The sequence below is a fragment of the Saccoglossus kowalevskii genome, chromosome 3 (genome assembly GCF_978046115.1).
Source record: "Saccoglossus kowalevskii chromosome 3, keSacKowa6.1, whole genome shotgun sequence".
In the NCBI taxonomy this organism is placed as follows: Eukaryota; Metazoa; Hemichordata; class Enteropneusta; family Harrimaniidae; genus Saccoglossus; species Saccoglossus kowalevskii.
The window spans coordinates 14,301,751-14,323,104 of record NC_140643.1 but is presented as its reverse complement, the minus strand read 5'-3'; the positions used below and the strand labels follow the sequence as shown (position 1 = coordinate 14,323,104).

The window sequence follows — 21,354 nt, the reverse complement described above, 5'->3', positions numbered from 1 at the left end:
TTTCCACTTATTTTTTTCTTTTTGAAAATGGCGAGCCCAATTGCTTTGATATTTTTTATGTAGACACCTTGGATGGACTTTTAAGACGTTACCTTCAAGTGAACATTTTTGCTTAAAAATCCTATCTTTTGTATTCTTCTTTGAAAAGGCTAGCCCAATTGCCTCGATATTTTATATGTAGCCACCTTGAGTGGGCCAAGTCAAATTTTGCTAAAAATGCTGTCAACATTGTATAAAGTGGAGGTATATCAGCCACTAGGCTGCTTGTCTATAATTTCTGTGTTAATTTTAAACGAAATTGACATAAGTTGTAGATCTTGATCAAAATTTTTGAACAAATCAGGAAAAAGAAATTTTGTGAAACATGCGACATTAGTTGACCTTGGTAATCAAAGTGTTTTAGGAAACGTGTACGAGGATGTGATTCAAAACATACCATGATCGAGTGATTCATTCCTAACAAATAATTGCTATCATTGAAAAAAATATCCCAAACACAAAATCCCATCAAAGATAAATATACAAAGCTCTTTATTGGTACACTAGAGCAGAATTTACAGTGACTAACATTTCATTAAATTTAAGCCAATTTTTTTTATTGAAAAATATCATTGATATATATTAATAAGATACGACAGGCTGCATAAATATTGAAGATAAGATAAAATAGAAGTATTACTAATATTACAATAAATTAATAAAATTCCAAGTGATTTAATCCCTTAATTACTATATCAACCATGCTGCTGAAAATTAAAGTTTACTTTTGAAGAATGTTAATAATTCATTTTGTTGAACTGTAAATTAGCATTTAAGAAACATAACTGAGCTAAGTGGCCCTAACCCCGTGGACATTTATATCAACTTCTGTCACTTTTCTCAAAATTAAACCATAGACCCTTTCTAAGGTCTATGATTAAACACGCAATTTTTTTTCAAAAATGTTGATAAATGTAGGCAAAGTACAATCACAGTAAATTTGGTCTTAAATTAATCAAGAAATTCTAGACAAATAAAAATTAAGGCATTCAAGGGTTAGAATGATGAAATAATGAAAATTTAGGGGTTTGTGTTGAAAAGTTAATTTCCACAGTGGCTGCAACATGTCTGCATTAAAACACAAATGTAAACTAGCCTCAATCACCAGTTAGATTCAATGCTTTGACAGCAGGCTACACTTACTTTTATCGTTATATGATGAATCTTGAGAAGAAAAAAAAACTTACTACAACCAAATAATTTTAGATGCAAGCAAAATCTCGCTTCAGAGTTGTACCCACTTTGACTAGGTCACATGCAATGTGCTGACCAGTGTGCTCTCTAACTGGACTTATTTTGTAGTCAAAATGAAATCAATGTGAGTCAGTAACATTGTATGCGACTCAAGGAACAAATATGTTATCATTTCCTTTGTATTTACTTATTTTGTTTATAATATGTCAACTTCATTTTCTAAAATACAAATTTCATAACTAAGCTCACTATATCATTACATGAATTTCTTTTGCACCAATGACATGCCAGTAAATTATCGAAACTATTTGCATTACACATGCATCTTTATGCATCAGTCACATGCTCTATTGGCTGAGAGGGCACACTAGTGCTGACCTCCAAATTACACATCCTAACATTTGCTGATATGGTTTCTCATTCACACAAAGTACCAGGATGTGTGACTATTTGGGTCATTTTCACAGTCATGTCCTTAACACCTTTCATACACATGATATTTTAAGACATAATTTTAAAAACTTTTCTCAAAACACGTTCCAATTAAATGCAAAAAAAAAAATCACAAAACACTATAAACCATTTAATTTTTGTTACTATCATAAATTTTTGAGATTCCATTAACATGTTCCCTATAATGCTACAAAATATCGACATCATCACTGGCTTGTGCAATTCGCAAACAATTTCCCATCACACAGAGATAATGATGACAGTTATTTACAGAAAAACATACTGCTGAACAGATCAAGATATGAATGAATTACAAAAACATGCAAGCATTTCAACATGGGACAATGTTTAGATTTTTAAAAAAAATTTAAATTTAAAAAAAATATTGCATTACCATATATGAAGGTTGGTGGTTGTCATGACTACCTGCCTTCAGATACATTCAAATTTGGTTTAGGTACTAGTAAATTAGTAACAGCTCATTTGACTCACTTGAATATATTTACTGGGAAATAATTTATTTTCACTGGAAAAAATTTTCCCGGAAAAGACTTTTTAGGTATTTTGTATGGAATTTATTTTCACTGATTCTTGGCAAGTTGAATGTAAAATATACGAAAAAAGGTATACTCGCTGGATTTTATTTTCACTGAATCACTCCTTCAGCGAAAATAAATTCTTTTACAGTATATTCATAATATGAGACCCATACTATGTGAGATATTCAAGATACCTGTGGGTGCATTGCAACAAACCAGAATGCATGTTGAACGATGATCACAAACATTTAACAACCAATGTGCTCCTATGCATACATCCTGGTACCTTAAAACAAGCAGCCTTTCGGCTGAGATAGCTCCGCTGTTAGCAATGCACATTTCAAATAAAGAACTGAAGATATCATTAGAAAATGAACAATATGTATAGTATTAAAGCAATCAGACTTACAGTTTTTAACAAGAAGTCGAAAATATCACTTTCTACCAAAAATGACCAAAATATTCACCAAAATTAGAGAATTGAAGATATCATCACGAAATGAACAAATCTGAGAAAGGTCTACATGTAGTATCTATATATGTAATATCAAAGCAATTGAACTTTTGGTTTTTAACAAGAAGTCGAAAATATCACTTTTTACCAAAAATTACAAAAATATTCACGAAAATTAGAGAATTGAAGACATCATCACAAAATGAACAAATCTGAGAGAGGTCCACATGTAGTACCTATATATGTAATATCAAAGCAATCGGACTTGTGGTTTTTAACAAGAAGTCGAAAATATCACTTTTTACCAAAAATTACAAAAATATTCACCAAAATTAGAGAATTGAAGATATCATCACAAAATGAACAAATCTGAGAGAGGTCCACATGTAGTACCTATATATGTAGTATCATAGCAATTGGACTTGCGGTTTTTAACAAGAAGTCGAAAATATCACTTTTTACCAAAAATGATAAAAATATTCACCAAAATTAGAGAATTAAAGATATCATTACAAAATGAACAATTCTGAGAGAGGTCCACATGTAGTACCTATATATGTAATATCAAAGCAATTGCACTTGCGGTTTTTAACAAGAAGTCGAAAATATCACTTTTTACCAAAAATGACAAAAATATTCACCAAAATTAGAGAATTGAAGATATCATCATGAAATGAACAAATCTGAGAGTGGTCTACCCAAGGTACATATACACCAAGTATCAAAGCATTGAGGCTTGTAGTTTTCAAGAAGAAGTCGAAAAAGTAAAACATTGACACGGACGACGACGACGGACAATCACTCATATGATAAGCTCCGCTCGACAAAGTCGACAGCGGAGCTAAAAATTGATGTGAAGTACAATTTATATTAGTACCCTAAAGTACATGGTACAAGAGAACATTACAAATCATAGAATAACCAATTTTACACCCCCCCCCCAACATCAATCAACATACCGGTAGTGATTAAATAAATAAATACCACTATTACACACCCGCCCATTATAAATTAATTTTTACGTTAAAATTACTGACATGATTATTTTATTTGAAGGGAATACTGTATTTGGTTTTTGTCGCAGCATTTTTAGAACTTTATAATAAGAGGGCAATCAAGAAAACGGTATCACAAGAGTCGAACATCACCAACTGTTAAAAACACAAAATGAAATGTTTGTGTACGCACACTGAGACAAATCCTGGAAGTTTACAGTACTAAGTATTTCCTTTACCAACATACATTGTTCAAATGCCAAAAGATGTTTTTAAATAGCATGTATATAAGATTCAAACAATCATTGCCAACTAGTCAAATGCTTTTTTAATTTAAAAATACAAGTAACACAAAAAACTTGTATGTTAGTTTGTTTTCTTGGAAATAAGAGAAAATTGCACAAAATAATGCACATAAGTGAGTTGAATTAGAAAAGACCACCAAGATGTAATATTGTACTGTTTTTCAATAAGTATTATATATCTTATAGACTGGGTTGCTATGCTGTAACAAATTACTGTAGCTCTATGAAACTGTTTTATTTCAGGTTTGTCTTTTAAAATTTAAGAGAAAATGTCTTTGTTTGATATCTATTTATAGTTTGTTTATTTAATTAAGTACATGTATACATGTAACTTCAATTATCACAGTCATTGTACAGCTCATGTCAGTAAATAAACAATTATATGAATGTCGCATGAGACCCATATCAAACATGATGCTGTGCGATGACTGTGTTGGCGATAACCAATGATTCCAAATCAATGGGATTCAAAGTGGTACGTGTGGTTTGAAAGATGAGATACAAGTTATAGAGTTATGCAAGAAAGAATTTTGTTAAGCCTGCTTTAGAATACTAGTAATCACCAGACAGACTGTACACAACACTGCTTATTATTGTAAGAGTGTATTTGTTCAAGGAATTAGCTTGACCACATAAACTGACATCCATTGGAGTCTACGACCAATTTACAGCTCAACAGAGAACAGAATCAACGAATACTAGTACCCAAAAACATAATTTGAAATATTTGTTTTCATAATTTCCATAAACAATGAGCATCCTGACCTCCACATAAACATGCAGTTATTTGATTTGTTGTTTTAAGATTAATTGGAAGAATACATTCTTCTTAAAATTAGTAAATTTGAAATGTAGCACCGGTATATGCCTTCAAAATCTGTTACGTGATGAATAACAATTGACCAGTTTGATAATTTTGTGAGAGGAATTATCAACTAAGTGCCCAACTTATAAAAAATCGTTTTTTTGAGTTGACATCACTCAGTTAGTGGAATTTAGTAATTTTAAAATTCATTTTTGTACAGAGCAAGAAAATTGGATATAAATAACTGAACCCAATTTAAGAAACTCTGTGAATTCAATTACAGCCACCACTTCAGTCATTCCAAGTCTCAAAAAACCTATCTGTATTTTGAAAATCTTTAAAAATTATTTTTTAAATAAAGAGTAAACGTCTGTGGTTGAACACCGTGAAAGTCGTCGTCGCTATTCTTTCAACAGTTTATTGTTGTCATTTACACGGCGGTATCAAACGATCAGCCAACCATGACTCTTAAACTGTTCCTTTATGTCACAGGGTATGCTGCATCTCAACCAAAATAAGGTGGAAACTAAAAAACCTTTTAAAGATTTCAGTGTGAGTTTCCATGTATAATATCAATTTTCCAACATTGGGTCAGAGGTGCCCAACATATAAAGAAGTTGAGTGTGTACAAGTCGGGTTTGGTTAGCCACCTCAGTACCCAAAATGGTCAGTTTCTTGGACATCAATCAAATTTTACTAAAATACTTGAATTCAATCCAATATATATGCTGTATGTCAACATCCACAGCTCTTATTGTTTATGGTGTCTCTGTCGTTTTTTACTGTAATATGGCCACCATCCCGTCTATCGTCTGTTGTGTTGTTTGCATTGATACTATGAGCCGCAAGAATCTCATCAAGAAGAAATCTAAATGAAAAACAAATAAAGAATATTAAATATTATGATTTCCATGAAAATAGATAATACCTGTAATAATAAATAGATAATGTCATTTAAAATAATATCCTAATATAAATAGGTATGAAATTATAATAAAAATAATGTTGACTCACTTCATTGCATCGTTGACATTGGCACCTTCCTTGACTGACATTTCTGTCCAACCTATAAAATCATTATCTTTGGCCAACTGTTCAATCTCGTCTTCAGACACAGGCCTGTCTGGTAAATCAGACTGAAAGACACAAATAAAATTGACAGAACATACTGAAAAACATGCTTGTTAAAGGGCGATAGTCGTCACGCTACGCATATGTGACATTTGTGTTGATAAACATTGATTATCCCACAATTCAAGGCACTTTTCCAATGGAAATCACAAGTATGAGGTTTGACCTGGGCACGACTTGCACTAATTACTGCCGGTAACTCCTTCTATACCTTCTAATCACCTACACAAATACCTAATTCAAGCTTGGTAATGTCTCAGTTTGTACCGGTACTCATTGATCTGCCCAACAGTCGAAGTCGCCATCTTTGTTTATACAAGACCAATATATCTTGCACGCTTTATGTTAGCTAAACTGTAATTTTGCTAATTCAAAATAACAAGTAAAAACATAGTCAGGATGAACTGCTGCTATTAAGAACAGTCAAATATATTTTACTTTCTGTTTCTAATTGAGCTTACATTGAATTTGAATTGCATATCTACTCGTGAATCCTAGAAAACATGTTTTTAAAGTGTTATTTGCAGAGAATTTTGTGTTTCATTTGGTTACACTAAGTCAATATAATTATGTAAAGGCAAAATGAAATAAAGATTAAATTACAATGTACGGAGTAAAATGTGCTTGGATAAAATAGATTTCTATACAAATATGAATTTTACAAAACGTTATAACCAATCTGATAGTGTATAATAGAGTCATGACCTCAAGATACCATACGTCTCGTATATCTTATTTGTAATAGTATCTGGTCAAAATGAATTTCCTTCTCCTGTATTGATAAACAAACATTTATTTGCATACATGTGTTTATCATGAAAATCGTTATCAATCACAGATGGATTAATGGAAAGAATAATTTCAAAACACAGGGCTTGAACCATGGAAGTTAAAGGACTATATAGGAAAATGTCTGTATTTTTTTTCTAAGGGCATAAAGACAAACATGTTGAGCATCAAGACATTTGTCTTTGTGAAGTGATTATATTTCAATAATGTAATTTTGATTGACTGAATTTAAGAAAATTAGAAAATTAAAATTTACACTGTTTTAAAATCATTTTGGGGCAGGAAGGATTATTGAGGGAATTGAACTTCACAACATTGAAGTAATTATGCTAAATAAAGTTCATTCAAGTAATGGCAACAGGAAACAATTCTCCAGAAATAATACTTAAAATATTGCATGGATTAATCTCTATAATCCTTGAAGTCTTCCTGCATGAAAGCATTTAACAGTCTCAAAAATCAGAACACCCACTTCTCAATGAAAGCAAGAGTTGTCTCAGGTAGTACACTAAGTCAATACACTTAAGTAAACAAAGCATAAATTCGAGATGGTTAAAAAAAAAAAAAGAGTTTGGTGTCAAAGGTCAATAGTTGTCCTACCTTGTTTGCTACGAGCAGACAGGGCACAAGTTGGCCATCTGGAAGACTGACTTTTGTATCCAGATCTTTCTTCCATTTGAGAATATTTTGAAATGTTTTCTTGGCGGTGATGTCAAACATTATTACACATGCTGAGGCATCTTTGTAATAGACTCTGGTCATCGAGGAAAAACGTTCTTGCCCTGTGAATTACCAAGGTTCACAAAGCAGATTATTCCGTTGGTCACACAAAGGGAGAGAGAAATAGGTCATATGTAGGGGCACAGAATTAGCCTGTAACCTATTTTCAAATGTCACGCACATTGTATTATAATTATTGGTAGCCACGAAAGGTGAAAACCAGACATGATATAATGAATTTTGCTCTGTCACATTTCTGCCACATGTAGTAACATGAAAAGCTTCAACTCAACACAAGTATCACATGCAGTTGGTACTGTACACAGTGTGTGGCATGTTTGGGTTGGCTAATTAAATACAGTGCAGTAATTAACTATATCAATTTAAAACTCCAAATTGTGAAACTTAAGATTAATAAATTTCAAAATGATTTGAAACTGACAAAAGTATCTGAAGACAATTATAGTGAACTGAAAAGTGAAAATTTTTCGCAAAGAAACAAATTCTCACACTGAATTTTGAGATCACACATTTGGACATATGTACATGTATGTTCAATTAATAAAACGTGTTATATGTATATGTACCGGTACATGTAGTGGAAGAATTTACTGTAAATCACTTTAGTTGCATGAGAAATAATTTTCGTGAGTTAGGACAAGCATGGAACTATAAACCCTTCCATGGGACAAGTCTGTAAGTCTATTATGACTGTGTAAATAGCACAAAAACAATCCTCTTAACATTTAATTTTCCCAACAAATAATTAATGGTTTAGGTTTTATCAAAGACAATAGAAAATGTCTTTGGCTTTATGTTACATTTAAAAGTCCATATTGTTTGCAAAAACAATCTTAATATAAATTATTTGACCTTGGTCATTGTTTTATTATCAGATTTTGTTCATATGTGTGACATACAAATGCTTACCTGCTATGTCCCATAATTGTAGTCGCACTGTGTCTGTCTCTGATAACTGGATTACTTTTAAGGCGAAATCAACTGTCAATTTTGAAAAAGGAGACAATATTGTTTGAATATAACAGTTTTTACAAACTTGACAAAATTATAAGCCATGAATGCATTTTAGCGGTCATGTAGGTATTTATATAACATTTTTTTTGACAAAACACTGTCAAAAGATTTACAGGTCAACCATCATTGGGGGTGATTGGTTAAAAAAATATTCCAAGCTATACACTTGAAGAGAAAACAAATTGCATGCAAAAAGTTGTAACATTCAAGAAAAAGAAAAATGTACAAGACAGAACAAAAAAAACTAAAAAAACTGTGTACTGGAAACACTCTTCCAGACCCAGAACCCGCCGTCCGTGATTTAGAAAATGCTTGACCCCTGTTAGCAGCAGTCCATTGGGATTTTTTTGTAGCTTAATGGTCAGTCTAGGAAGAAAATAATTCTTAATTTCATGTTGTAAAATGCACATTACTCTACATTTAAACCAATGCGTAATGCTATCAATAAAACGAAAGTGATAATCACTAGTTCGTGGAAAACAGTATTAGATCAGTAGCAAATTTAATTAAGAATGTGAACATGAACGAGGGCCATTCATGAGAAAACATACCTCCAATCGTTGTCTTGTACTCACGTCTGAACGAATCATTAACATAACGCTGCACAAAGGATGTTTTCCCGACAGTGGCATCGCCAATAATTAAAACTTTGAACAGTCTTTCTGTCATCCTGCATTACATACACGCCTCGGTGTACGTCTGTTCCGTAACTTCGGGGAAAGATGTCGCACTTGTCTGCCTTTTCCGATCGTCCGATCACAACAGCGAACAGGCCCCCCGACAGGCGTGTGAGATTCCGTATTCGAACTCTCCCAAAAATCCAAACTAGGCGAACCCTCAAGTAAAACAAGCTATCGCATTCTGTGTGACAAAGGCCATCTTTGTTTCGGTCAAGCGGTGTTTGATTTGAACGTATAAGCAGTGCATACAAAACAACGGTGTTGATCGCAGGTACAGCCACCCCTCTGTTCTATGATGTTTCGTTCTCCGAGAAGACGTCATGTGACTACTTCAGTCACCTGACTTTTTCCCCATCCTCGTTCGACATTCATATTTTTAAAATTATAATTTTCCGTGATTATCTAGTGTTTTCTTTTTTTTAGAGAAATTATTTCTATAATTTAATGCATATATAACTACTTCACACTTTCTTGATTTACTGTATATCATTAATCTCAGCAACAAATTACCATGGTACACAGCTGTATGCAAATTATATCCCTGCTCGCATTTGTCACCTTTCAACATGGCAGGCTTATTTTTCGTGTCGGAACTTGTCCGTGTTGATGTATATTAAATGCCATTTAAAGCCCAACTTTCGCGGCAAAAAAAGGTAAGGACGCTTTGGTGGCAATTTTCAGCTATATTCTGCAAAGTTTTAGTCTGTTCATGTTGCATTTTGTTAGAAAATTATAAACTGTCGTTGGAACTTTCAAATATTTTGAATTCGCATTTGTTTCCCGCCCGTGTATTTCAATTCATTTTCTGATTTTTTGCATGGTCAGAGTGTCTAGCGTGATAACTTGATCTTTGTCTGATTTGGCGTGGTGTAAATGTGATAGGCAGAGATTTATGTAATGATAATGTCGCCGTATATGCAATTTTACTAGTGTACACTGTGGTCAACAGTGTGTAGGTGATTGTAGCACTTCTAATAGCAGTATTATTTGCGGTAAAACTGATCTCGCATGTGTTGGGGGTGTGCGTGTGTTCTTCAATGCTTGCCGTCCATGCTGTTGCTGCATTATCAATTGTTGAGAAAAACAGTGTATATTTATCTAATTTAGGTAAACTCTGTAAATAGATTTGTAGCTATATACTATGCTTTTAGTTTATTTATTTATATGTACATTGAACACAAATCAATGTAACAACATTTTGTGCTGTTTAGGCATAACAATGAAACATTCTTTTTATGGAAGCAGAGAAAATATCCACAAATTTCAATCAAAATAAACCATGATGACCAATTCAGCTTTATCTTGAACAATAAAATAATTCTATGTCAGTACTTGTTGGTCAATAATTATATTTGAGAATCTGTTTTACTATGAACAAAAAAGCAGTATTCCAATATAGCTCACTGTTTTGAAAACAAAATAGTAATATCTTCCCAATTCTTGGATTTTCTTGTCATGACTTTTTCATTTATTTTTGACATGCTTTTGTTTTTCTTGTCGGTGTTTTTGTGCATTGTATCTATCACTATCCATTGCAATGAATGTTAAGTGACTAAGTAAATTATGTACTAGTTATTATATATTGTGACAAGAATATGCCAGATTTCTTTTTAAGTTTTGAAACTATTATGGAAAAGATGCACCAGTATAAGAGGATTAAATTTCTGCTTCTATCTCGTCATAAGATCAATATCAACAATAAATTTACTGGTGTCGGTAGCATTTTTGTGATTTAAACTCATTGTAGAACCATAGACAGTATATAGCTACGGTAGAACCCTGGTGAAGTTGAATCACTACTATAAATAGACCTGGCAGCTGCCCTCCCCTTTGTTATGTATCAATAATCAATACATATTGCCTTTGTACATTTACACATTACCAAGCATGTCAATATTGGCAAGTCCGGGCTTGAAATTTGGAAATTTCATTTCCGTGTATGGATGTACAACACTATAAAAACCAGGGTTGTAGTTTCATGATAAGCATTATAGTCTGTTGCAAGAATGAGAAGAGTTGTGTTTGTGAGATTTTTAAGATTAGAAAATCAATTTAAACAAAATATCTTGTAGAACAAAAGTAACATACATTTATGCATATACATTGTAGCTTGATAAATCGTAACACAAATATAAATCTATGGATGGATGCATATTATCTGAATAAACAGTTGTATATTGGATAAGTTAGTAATAAAACCTGATTACTAGACTCTGATATTCAGGTACAATACCACTGGTGGTGCTTGAACCTCGAGTGTTATTGCTGATGCTGGTACAAAAATGTTTCTCAAATATTTTTAAAATAATACCAATTCTATTTACAAGTAATTAGCTACAATAAACATGATGTGGTAGTCATAGTTGAGAGTTAGACAATAATGAATATATAAATATCTAAATCAAACAAAATGTATCAAATAACTGATTTTTGCTATATCGTAACAGATTTCTCACCTTACTCACTGTTTTTGCATATAGCAGTGTTGAAGAACTGTGTTGTAATGCAATTGTTTTGTTTATTTTGTGGTTTAACGTCAGTTCATATTTAGCATGGTCAGCTTTTGTTGTCTGGCATTATTAAAAATCTCTTGTCAATATTGAAGATTTAAATCCTAATGGATTAAATTTGGATATATCCACATATTTTTTTTGAAAACTTCACCTACAACCTGACATAGATTTGCGCTGTTTTTGAAATTCATGGATATATTCTATTGAAATTCATTTTGAAGCCAGAATGATCTATCAAAATTTCATGTTAAGCAAGTATTTGCATGCAAACAGCATAGACCCTAAGTCTAAATGTTTATATTAATTTCTGGGTAATGCGTCACATAAATATTCATTAGTCCATGAGGATTAAAAGTTTTAAATATGTATTTTTAAAAACGTTCATGGTCAGCTTTAGGTAGATTTAAATTGTAAATAACAATGATTGCAGTTTCTTTTGTACCCCCACTCTAACTACTAAGTATAACCCAACCACTACCCTCCAGCACTCCCAAATTGAATTTGGGGGAGACTTAAGGTTAGACTTATGGTAGGGTTTCAAATTGTCAATATTGACGAGTTAAACCCAAATGGAACAGTCTTCTGTTTTGGTAAAAAACATATCATATGTGTTCTATGTAATATGTACACGATTTAAAGTGGATATATTGGATTCAATACTTTACGCACTATACTCCAATTTTGGGGCTCCTTTCACTGATTTATTTTTTGTGTCTTGTTAACATGCATGTCAGGGGTAGAATTAAGGATTGAAATTAGGGAGCCACTCTTGTGCTACAATTTTGACCATTGCATGCATATCAACTTTTGCATTTTTTTATTACAGCTACAACACTACCACTTTTTTAGTCTCTTCATATAATGGGAACAGATGAAGTGGATTTCACTAGGGTAAGATTTATATTTTGTAAACATATATAAATTTAAATTTTATTTCTTGTTTTAACACCTTTCATGACAATGCCTTCAAAAGTCGCCATATTTGTGTGGACAGCAATTACACTGAAAAATTATCCAAAAACACTCACACAAAAAAAACGCTGGTTTGAGGAAGTGAAAAAGTCAGTTTTGGGTAAAAATGAGTTCATTTTCAGGCAAAAAAGTTGTTTAGGGTAAAATAGATGGCATTTCCAGTGATCTACTTATTTTAAAATTAGACCTGATTTGAGAGTTGCATCTTTTATATTTTTCTTACGTGAATGCTCCCCAAGGCAAAAACAGTTTCTTGGCATGACTGATCAAACATTGATTGCTGAGAATTCAGTACATGATGTATTTTTCTCCAATTTTGAAGTATGATCATTTTGTCATTGAATTTGTTGTAGCAGCAGGTGAGAAGGGTTTTGACTCGTGTTCCTGCTTATTGTTGAAATAAAGCTGAATGCCCTACTATGCAAAATGAAACACTGCTCTTTAGTAATTGTCAATTGCAAAAAAAGAACTTGGATTTAACCTCAGTTTTAAAAATGACTCATTCCATACATTAAACTTTATGGTTTGCGTCAATTTTTTACATTTATTTTTAGAGCAATGGACCCAATGATGAATCTAAAAGCATGAGGGATGAAATACGCAAGGTTTACTCCCCTCTACAGGATAAACAAAATGGCCAACTGGAGCCTATGAGGGGAGAGTGTCGATGTGGAATGTCTCAGAAACGAAGCTCATCACAGTGCATGGAAACTGAATCAAATCAAAGTCATGTAGCTTTGAAAAAATCAAGAACAGGTTTGTTTTGTTTTTGTAGAGTTAGCACTGTAAAAAGAACAATAAATGAAATATGCAACATGCATTTTCTTGTATATATTACGTCAATGGTTTTCCATGGACCATGAAACCTGTAAACTACTCAAATTCTGTGACTGAACAATTCACTTTACCAGTGAAAAGTTCCCTGCTTTCACAAAATGTTGTCCTGACAAATGCTATAAAATCATCCAGTCATTTAAATTAAATGGTTTACAGTACCTACATTTTCAGTGCATGCAGACTGCAAACTAGTAAAACAATAAAATTGATTTTATACAGCGCGTATAATATGGGAATGGTTTGTACGTGGAGTGAACAAACTTGATAGTCCCTATAAACATTACAATACAGCGATCATGAACTGTCTTATTGGCACAATCAAATGATCTAATTTTATGTAAAAGATTTGCTATATGTTATGACATTCTTGTTTCTCCTGGTAATTGTTGTCGAGGTACATACTGCTGCTTAGTTGTCTGTTTTCATATTGCAAAGTTGTTGTGACTATACAGAGGAAATTATAAGTTATTCGTACGAATCTTATTTATGGTCTCTTAATCGTCTGAGGGAAGTTAATGGAATTGAGTTGTGAGTTATTCGTTGGCGTATGAATCTTGTTTGCACCCGCAGTAAATTGTGCCAATTGCCGTTAGCCTCAAAGATATAAGTAATACCAGTATCAGAGGTACATTTCTTGGGGTTTGCAACGCGCATAGTACTGTATGGTGACATCATGTCATTCAAGTCTCATCTCGTAGATAGCGTGACTGATGCTACGACCTTCTGACATGACATAGGCGGTTTGTAATAAAACAATGAAACATGTTTTAATACATATTACCACATTCATAGTGAAAAAATGTAATACATCGAAAATGTACAGAAAATATAGTTATCGTTATCCACCTGGACATCCCAGTATCCTAGTTTTTCTGAGTTGGAACGCTTATGCGAGAGCGAGATTGGAACGGGATCTTGGTATCATGTCATCGTAGTTGCAAACCCCAAGTAATGTACCTCTGGTAATATATATAACAAACTTTAAACCGATATAACCCATGTGTGTGTGTGTGACTTTTACCAACATTGTGTGCAGATGATTTCTCGCATGAAAATATATTCTACCATTTATGTATTCATGTTCATATGGCAAATTATTAAAACTGTCATTTATCCCCCACGCACATAGTGGCTTTCTTGTTTGTAACTAGAATATGGCAAACTACATTAGCCAACAGAACCTCCAAAATTGTTTAGAAACTGTGTATTGAGCTGGGATTTAGATCAGTTGATGGTTAAGTGTTCTGCAAGAGCCTTCTGTGCATGGCTTTCAGAACAGATATTGTTTACAGGATGTTTTTTTCTTTTTTCATTTCTGGTAGAAAGTGAAACTGAAGAACTGTTAAACCAAGCACTTTCAGCTCAGGGTAATTCAAATGACTGCAAGGTAGATGGTAGTAATCATACAGTAGTTATAGCCGGACCAGGCTGCACAATCAATCGTAAGTACTGTGATTCTGTTCTTCAGACGAGTAGTGATAATGCCTACAGTTTATTTCATTGGAATACCATTTCTCATTTCCTGACCGAGTGTTTCAACTTTACACATAAAAATTACAATAGCAATGATAATATTTTGTGTTAAAATCTGTCTACAATTAATTGTCTTACTATTAGTCAACATATGTGAACTTTTTTGGGTCACTGTCAATTTGTTTTTTGAGAAAAATGGTAAAATAGTATGCACATTATGCCACTTAGCAGTGGTTTCCATAAACCATAATAAAAACGGTTCTTAAGTAAAAACACACTGAAATTATTAACAATTTGTTAAAACTTCTAGACATAAAAAAATTATCGCGTAGGATACTATATACTTTTTAGTCTACGTTCGGACAGTCCGAAAACAAGGACTTGAGCTCTTTGCATCTGTGCTTCCTTGCGTGCGTCCGGACCTGTAATGCCTGGACCAATCACAATCAAACTTCACACATACATCATACATGATATTATACATATGCACATCAATTTGTTTCACGGTCTGATTCAAGATGGCCGAATGGCGGCCATTTTTGTTCTAAAAATCATAAAAATTAAGCATTACTCGGCTGTTTACAGATGGATTTTGTTCAAACTTGATATATACGTTAGACATTATATGACCTTGATGCACATCTTTTTGTTTTACAATCTGATTCAAGATGGCCGACTGGTGGCCATTTTGTTTTAATTAATGTGGTTCTTGTGCCATATGTCTGACTTGCTTTCACTGATTATGTTCAAATTTTAAATATTCATTATACATCATGTCATAGATAGACAGATATATTGGTTTGACGATCCTATTCAAAATGGCCGAATGGTCGCCATTTTTGTGCTAAAAAAATCATCAAATATCAAGCATTTCTAGCATTTATAGATGGATTTTGTTCAAACTTCGTACATATATTATACATTACAGGTTTCTGATGCACATCATTTATTTTTCAAATCAGATTCAAAATGGCTGACCATTTTGTTTTAATGATTGGGCTTCTAGAGCTTAAATGCTTAATCTCTTAAATGCTTTGACTGATTATATTCAAATTTTATATATTCATTATTATACATCATGTTATATATTTATAGCACCTGATATTGTACATAAATGCATGTTTTATTTCTTACTTCTAATGCAAAAATTATGATCATTAAAATGTTTGTTTTTATTTCAATTCAGTGAATGCCAATGCAGAACAGAGTTCCTCTATAATGAACTCCTTGCCTGGTGTCGATGCCACTGATTCAGTGGACGGTGCTTTTCCAACTGATGAACCAGACACAGGGCCGTCTTGTTCAACAGCACCGCCACATAGTTCCACAGCTCCTCCGTATACCAGACAGACATCAACAGGTGGGTTTTTGGACTCTAAGCAACTAAATAGAGTTGGGTGGCTACACTTAATAGACCCAACAATTAGCCATTCGAATTTTAATAGTCAGTTTTCAGTGTGATAGTTTTCCATTATATGCAATGTCAAATTCCCTCCCACAATGCATTGCATATATGTGCAGTAACATGCATAGCAGTGCGAAATTAGAAATCAAAGTTTTTGCCTCAAGTTCACAAAAAAATGGTAAAAAATTCATGTTAAATTTAATGAACTGAGACCTGCATGAATCCTGACCCAAGTGTAGTTCATTTCTGTGATTAATAATGATATAATTCACAGGACCAAGCATGAAAAAGATATTTCGCTTTGTGTCGGAAAGGATCCCCCTGCAGTGGAAAAATCTAGCTCGAGAGTTGCCGATCTTGCCAGATGACCTGATAGAAGCAGAGATATTCCAGATTGAAGAAATGCACCGCGGCAACCTCAAGGAACAAGCATACAGGAGCCTAATAGTATGGGAGACGAGTGAGCCTGAGCAATGCACTAAAGAAATGCTAATCACTGCCCTCAAGGACTGCCGACTTAATCTTGTAGTCAAGGAACTAAGTACGCAGCCATGGATCTGAAGTGACAGCAACATCTCTATGGCTGGCCATGACTTTGAGTTTCATTTCACTGAGTTAATAATATGTAGAGGTAGTATAGAAGAAAAGAAAATGAAAAAAAAAACGTACAACAGGTCTTGTGCATTGTATTTTATTTATTGAGGTGATGGTTTATTTATGTCTATTAAACGGTTGTTGTTTTTTTTGGCCATTTTCTGTTTTAAATAGTTTTAGCATTTTTAAGAATCATGTACGTTCCAAGTAGTAGAAAAGGATAAATTGTTACTGTATTTTTCTACTTTTCAGTGTATCCCTTTATTTAAGATTTTTTAAAGCAAAGACGGCCATTACTGTAGAATACTTTATTTTTAACTTGACATTTAATCAGCAAACTAAATCCAGTCCCGTAAAAAATTGTTTTCAACCTGATGGTTTATTCATGAGCAAAAAAGTAATGTGTTGATCAAATTTGCATGTTTCAGGGGAATTTTTTCCAGTTTCAAAAAAAAGGTTTCAACAGTATTTTGTAGGTTGGTATCCTAATCATGTAGTTTCTCAGCTTTCAAGAGAGGAATAATTTTTTGGGGGACCCTAAAATTTGTATATATAGCAAGATAATGAAAAGATACATACCGATAACAATCAAAAAATTAATCTGTCTACAAAAATTGCCATATTAAGTATTTTATTAAAGTTTGTTCTGCCAAAAAAACAAAAATTGTTTTCCTGAGATTTTAAGTGCTTCAAACTGATTGCAAAGCATCATGACACTTCTCCTTTAATTTAAAGAGAAGAAAACAAAATTAAATGATCATTATTATATAAATAGAATGAAAAAGAGACTATACATTTTAATAGTATAGTTTTAAAATAAACCAAAGTTGTAATTTTTAGATATAGAATGTTGTTGAATATTTTCTTACTTCTTGATGTGGGACAATTTTTTAATAAGATTTGTAATCAAAATTAAAGTCCTGGTTGAGTTAGGTGTGTGTGTGTGTGGGGGGGGGGGGGTTAACTTGAAGACTTTTGTATTTTCAATCATATAATTTGTGTACTACCGGTATTATTTGTGGGAGAGAATTTGGGTTCAGTTTATTTTTCATGTAAAAATCATTTGCAGAGGCTTTTCTGTTCAAGGAGAGGAATTATTGTTACTGCCAGGACACTTTTAATACATATCATGTCTGCCATTATTTTGTTAATAGTTTTTATTTGTATGTTAATATTAGATATTTTTGTACCATAGTTACATCAGTAACATAGATGGAAGTGTATGTATGCCATTAAGTTTGACTTTAAAAATGCTGTGACAAATCAAGATATTTTTTAAACAGGAAATCAAATTAAAGATTCTCCTTCACTTCAGTCTGTATTTGTTTTGTTTTGTTATTTGGGGGGGGGGGTGTAGAAGTAGTTCATGAAAATATCTATGATCAAGGTTCTGTGCTGTTATCACTGTAGTGTTTTTTCCAGTATCTATAACTTCGCTCCACAAATGTGATGATTGCAAATATTATGTATATTCTGAATCAAATCTAGCCATTTCTTTTCAAGTCTTGTCTGAACTCCAGTGACCTTAACTGGGATTCAGTTTATATTTGCACTATACTGTGAATTTAATTCAAATTATGAAATCCGTAATTAGATAACAGTGCTTTAAACTGCCCTCGCTTTACCTAGAAATGCATCCCAGTTAGGTAGAATACTAGTTAAATAATTTTCAAAGTGTAGGTGGGTGGTCATGTCCTCTGTATTTGATGGCTCAAGTTATTCATTGACACCAGTTCCTTGTTCTGGGAATGTACGGGGTTTCCAAATTAATATTTTAAAGAAACACTGGGTAATTATTAACCTGCAACTTGGGGGTGATTAAGTTAAATCATTCTTAGTTTGTACACAATGGTTTGTAGTGTTCAAATATTTACCTACAAATACTTATGAATTTAGCAAGTACTGTGAAAGCATTCATTTTCACTGGTATTAAATTTTACTATTTTATTTGGTCAATCAATTGGTTCAATTGCAGTTTTACATAATGTTTATATCAGTGAGTTTGGCAAATAGTTGATGCTTTTACAGTATCACAATAACAGTCAAATGTTGAATAATATTTCTGTAATTTATAGTGTTTGTGCTGTAATTAGTTCAGCTACATAATTTATGTAGTTGCCTGATTTGCAACGAAGGGTTTGTGTCATAAAGCTATTATACATCAGCATTGCTTGGTGAAGCATAGAGGACTGGAAGGTATGGCAGACCCTTGAAAAAAATGTACCATAATAATTAATCATGTAATCTGTATTGGGAGGTAACTAACACGCACATGGAATTCCAATCAGTAATTTGTACATGGTAGCCGTGTGAAGAGTTGCTGATATTGTGGAATTTCTACTAAACTTTGTTCTTCATCAATGCACATTCTCATCTATTGTATTATGGATGTCAAGCACACATTTATCAACAATCATGTCATTGTATCGTTTATTTTTTGAGGAAGTCAATAAAAAAAATCTTTAAATTATTCAAAGTTTCCTGAATGGTTTATGTTGCATGCCTATACTGGGTACAACTGACAAATACTTTATTTTAGCTAGAATTAATTATCGCTGAAAAGAGTTTGTGGGTGTCTTGTATGGAATTTATTTTCACTGATTTTTGATGAGTTGAATGTATCATTCCTTCAGCGAAAATAAAGTATTTTACAGTATAGAGAGAATCTCAATTTCATGACCATGTGATATTGGATTTATTAAACAAGTATCTGTAGTAATTTTCCCATGTTCAAAGTTATTGGCCCAGAATTGTATTAGAATTTAAACATTTCCACTTGTGTTCATACGGAGATTGTAAACATCCACACTTGTACTTGTAATGTGATTGCAAACATCCACACTTGTTTTCATGTGTAGATTTTTAACTTCCACACTTGTGTTCGTATGGAGGTATTAAACTTCCACACTTGTGTTTATATGAGATTGTAAATGTCCACCCTTGTTTTCGTGTGGTGATTGTAAACGTCTACACTTGTGTATGGAGATTGTGAATGTTCACACTTGTATTCATGTTAAGACTTCTAACTTCCACTTGTATGGAGATTGTAAACATCCACACTTTTTATTCATATGGAGATTGTATTCCACACTTGTACTCCTATGGAGATTGTAAACATTCACACGTATTCGTGTAGTGGTTGTTAATGTTAACACTTGCATTCAACTCGAGATTCTAAATAGCCACACTTGTATTAGTGTGGAGATTTGAATAAAAGTGTGTCTGTTTGAAATCTCGAATTGAATACAAGTGTGTCTGTTTACACTCTCGAATTGAATACAAGTATGTCAGTTTACACTCTCGAATTGAATACAAGTGTGTCTGTTTACACTCGAATTGAATACAAGTGTGTCTGTTTACAATTTCAAATTGAATACAAGTATGTCTGTTTACACTCGAATTGTATACAAGTGTGTCTGTTTACACTCTCGAATTGAATACAAGTGTGTCTGTTTACAATTTCGAATTGAATACAAGTGTGTCTGTTTACAATTTCGAATTGAATACAAGTATGTCAGTTTACACTCTCGAATTGAATACAAGTGTCTGTTTACACTCGAATTGAATACAAGTGTGTCTGTTTACAATTTCAAATTGAATACAAGTATGTCTGTTTACACTCGAATTGTATACAAGTGTGTCTGTTTACACTCGAATTAAATACAAGTGTGTCTGTTTACAATTTCGAATTGAATACAAGTATGTCTGTTTACACTCTCGAATTGAATACAAGTGTGTCTGTTTACACTCTCGAATTGAATACAAGTGTATGTTTACATTCTCGAATTGAATACAAGTGTGTCTGTTTATAATTTCGAATTGAATACAAGTGTCTCTGTTTACATTCTCGAATTGAATACAAGTGTGTCTGTTTATAATTTCGAATTGAATACAAGTGTGTCTGTTTACAATCTATAATTGTGACTGTTCTAGATTATAAACAGCAACACTTGTATTCATATCACGATTATAAATGAACACACTTGTTATCATAAGGAGATTTTAAATGCTCACACGTGTGTTCATGTTGAGATTATGAACTTCACACTTGTACTCATATGCAGACTGTAAATAAACTATATTCGAACACTGATTGTAAATCTCATTAATGTTTTGACATTCTATATTTATATTCATGTATATACATTAAAAATATAAAATTGAAGATGAATTACCACACCATCAGGCTACTATGCCCCGTAAGTCAAAGTGATCGATTCTTTATTGGCCTACATAGTCAAGCACAGAATATAATTAACATCTTTCACGTTTGAAATACTAGTAATATTCAATACAATCATTAAGGTATAGCTTTATTAATATCCTACGAGTTACATAGTGTTATCCCCGCCACATTCCACCAACAATGGTATACCGAAAATGATGTTAACATTGAACGAATTGAGATGGCCCATGCCAAG

General features: G+C 32.8%; 2 protein-coding genes across 2 annotated transcripts; one reads left to right on the top strand and one right to left on the bottom strand.

The window, feature by feature from the left end:
- Window positions 1-502: 502 nt before the first annotated feature.
- Window positions 503-9,442, bottom strand: LOC100370037 (ras-related protein Rab-29-like). The gene is made up of 5 exons (XM_085496795.1): window positions 9,011-9,442; window positions 8,355-8,426; window positions 7,305-7,486; window positions 5,799-5,920; window positions 503-5,652 (listed from the first exon to the last, which is right to left on the bottom strand). The coding sequence occupies exons 1-5, from the start codon at window positions 9,126-9,128 to the stop codon at window positions 5,520-5,522; spliced, it is 627 nt and encodes a 208-aa protein (XP_085352921.1). The 5' UTR covers window positions 9,129-9,442; the 3' UTR covers window positions 503-5,519.
- Window positions 9,443-9,661: 219 nt separating this feature from the next.
- Window positions 9,662-18,247, top strand: LOC102805460 (uncharacterized). The gene is made up of 6 exons (XM_085496794.1): window positions 9,662-9,792; window positions 12,479-12,543; window positions 13,179-13,380; window positions 14,784-14,903; window positions 16,121-16,294; window positions 16,614-18,247. Exons 2-6 carry the CDS (start codon window positions 12,514-12,516, stop codon window positions 16,898-16,900), a joined length of 813 nt encoding a protein of 270 aa, XP_085352920.1. The 5' UTR covers window positions 9,662-9,792; window positions 12,479-12,513; the 3' UTR covers window positions 16,901-18,247.
- Window positions 18,248-21,354: the final 3,107 nt, after the last annotated feature.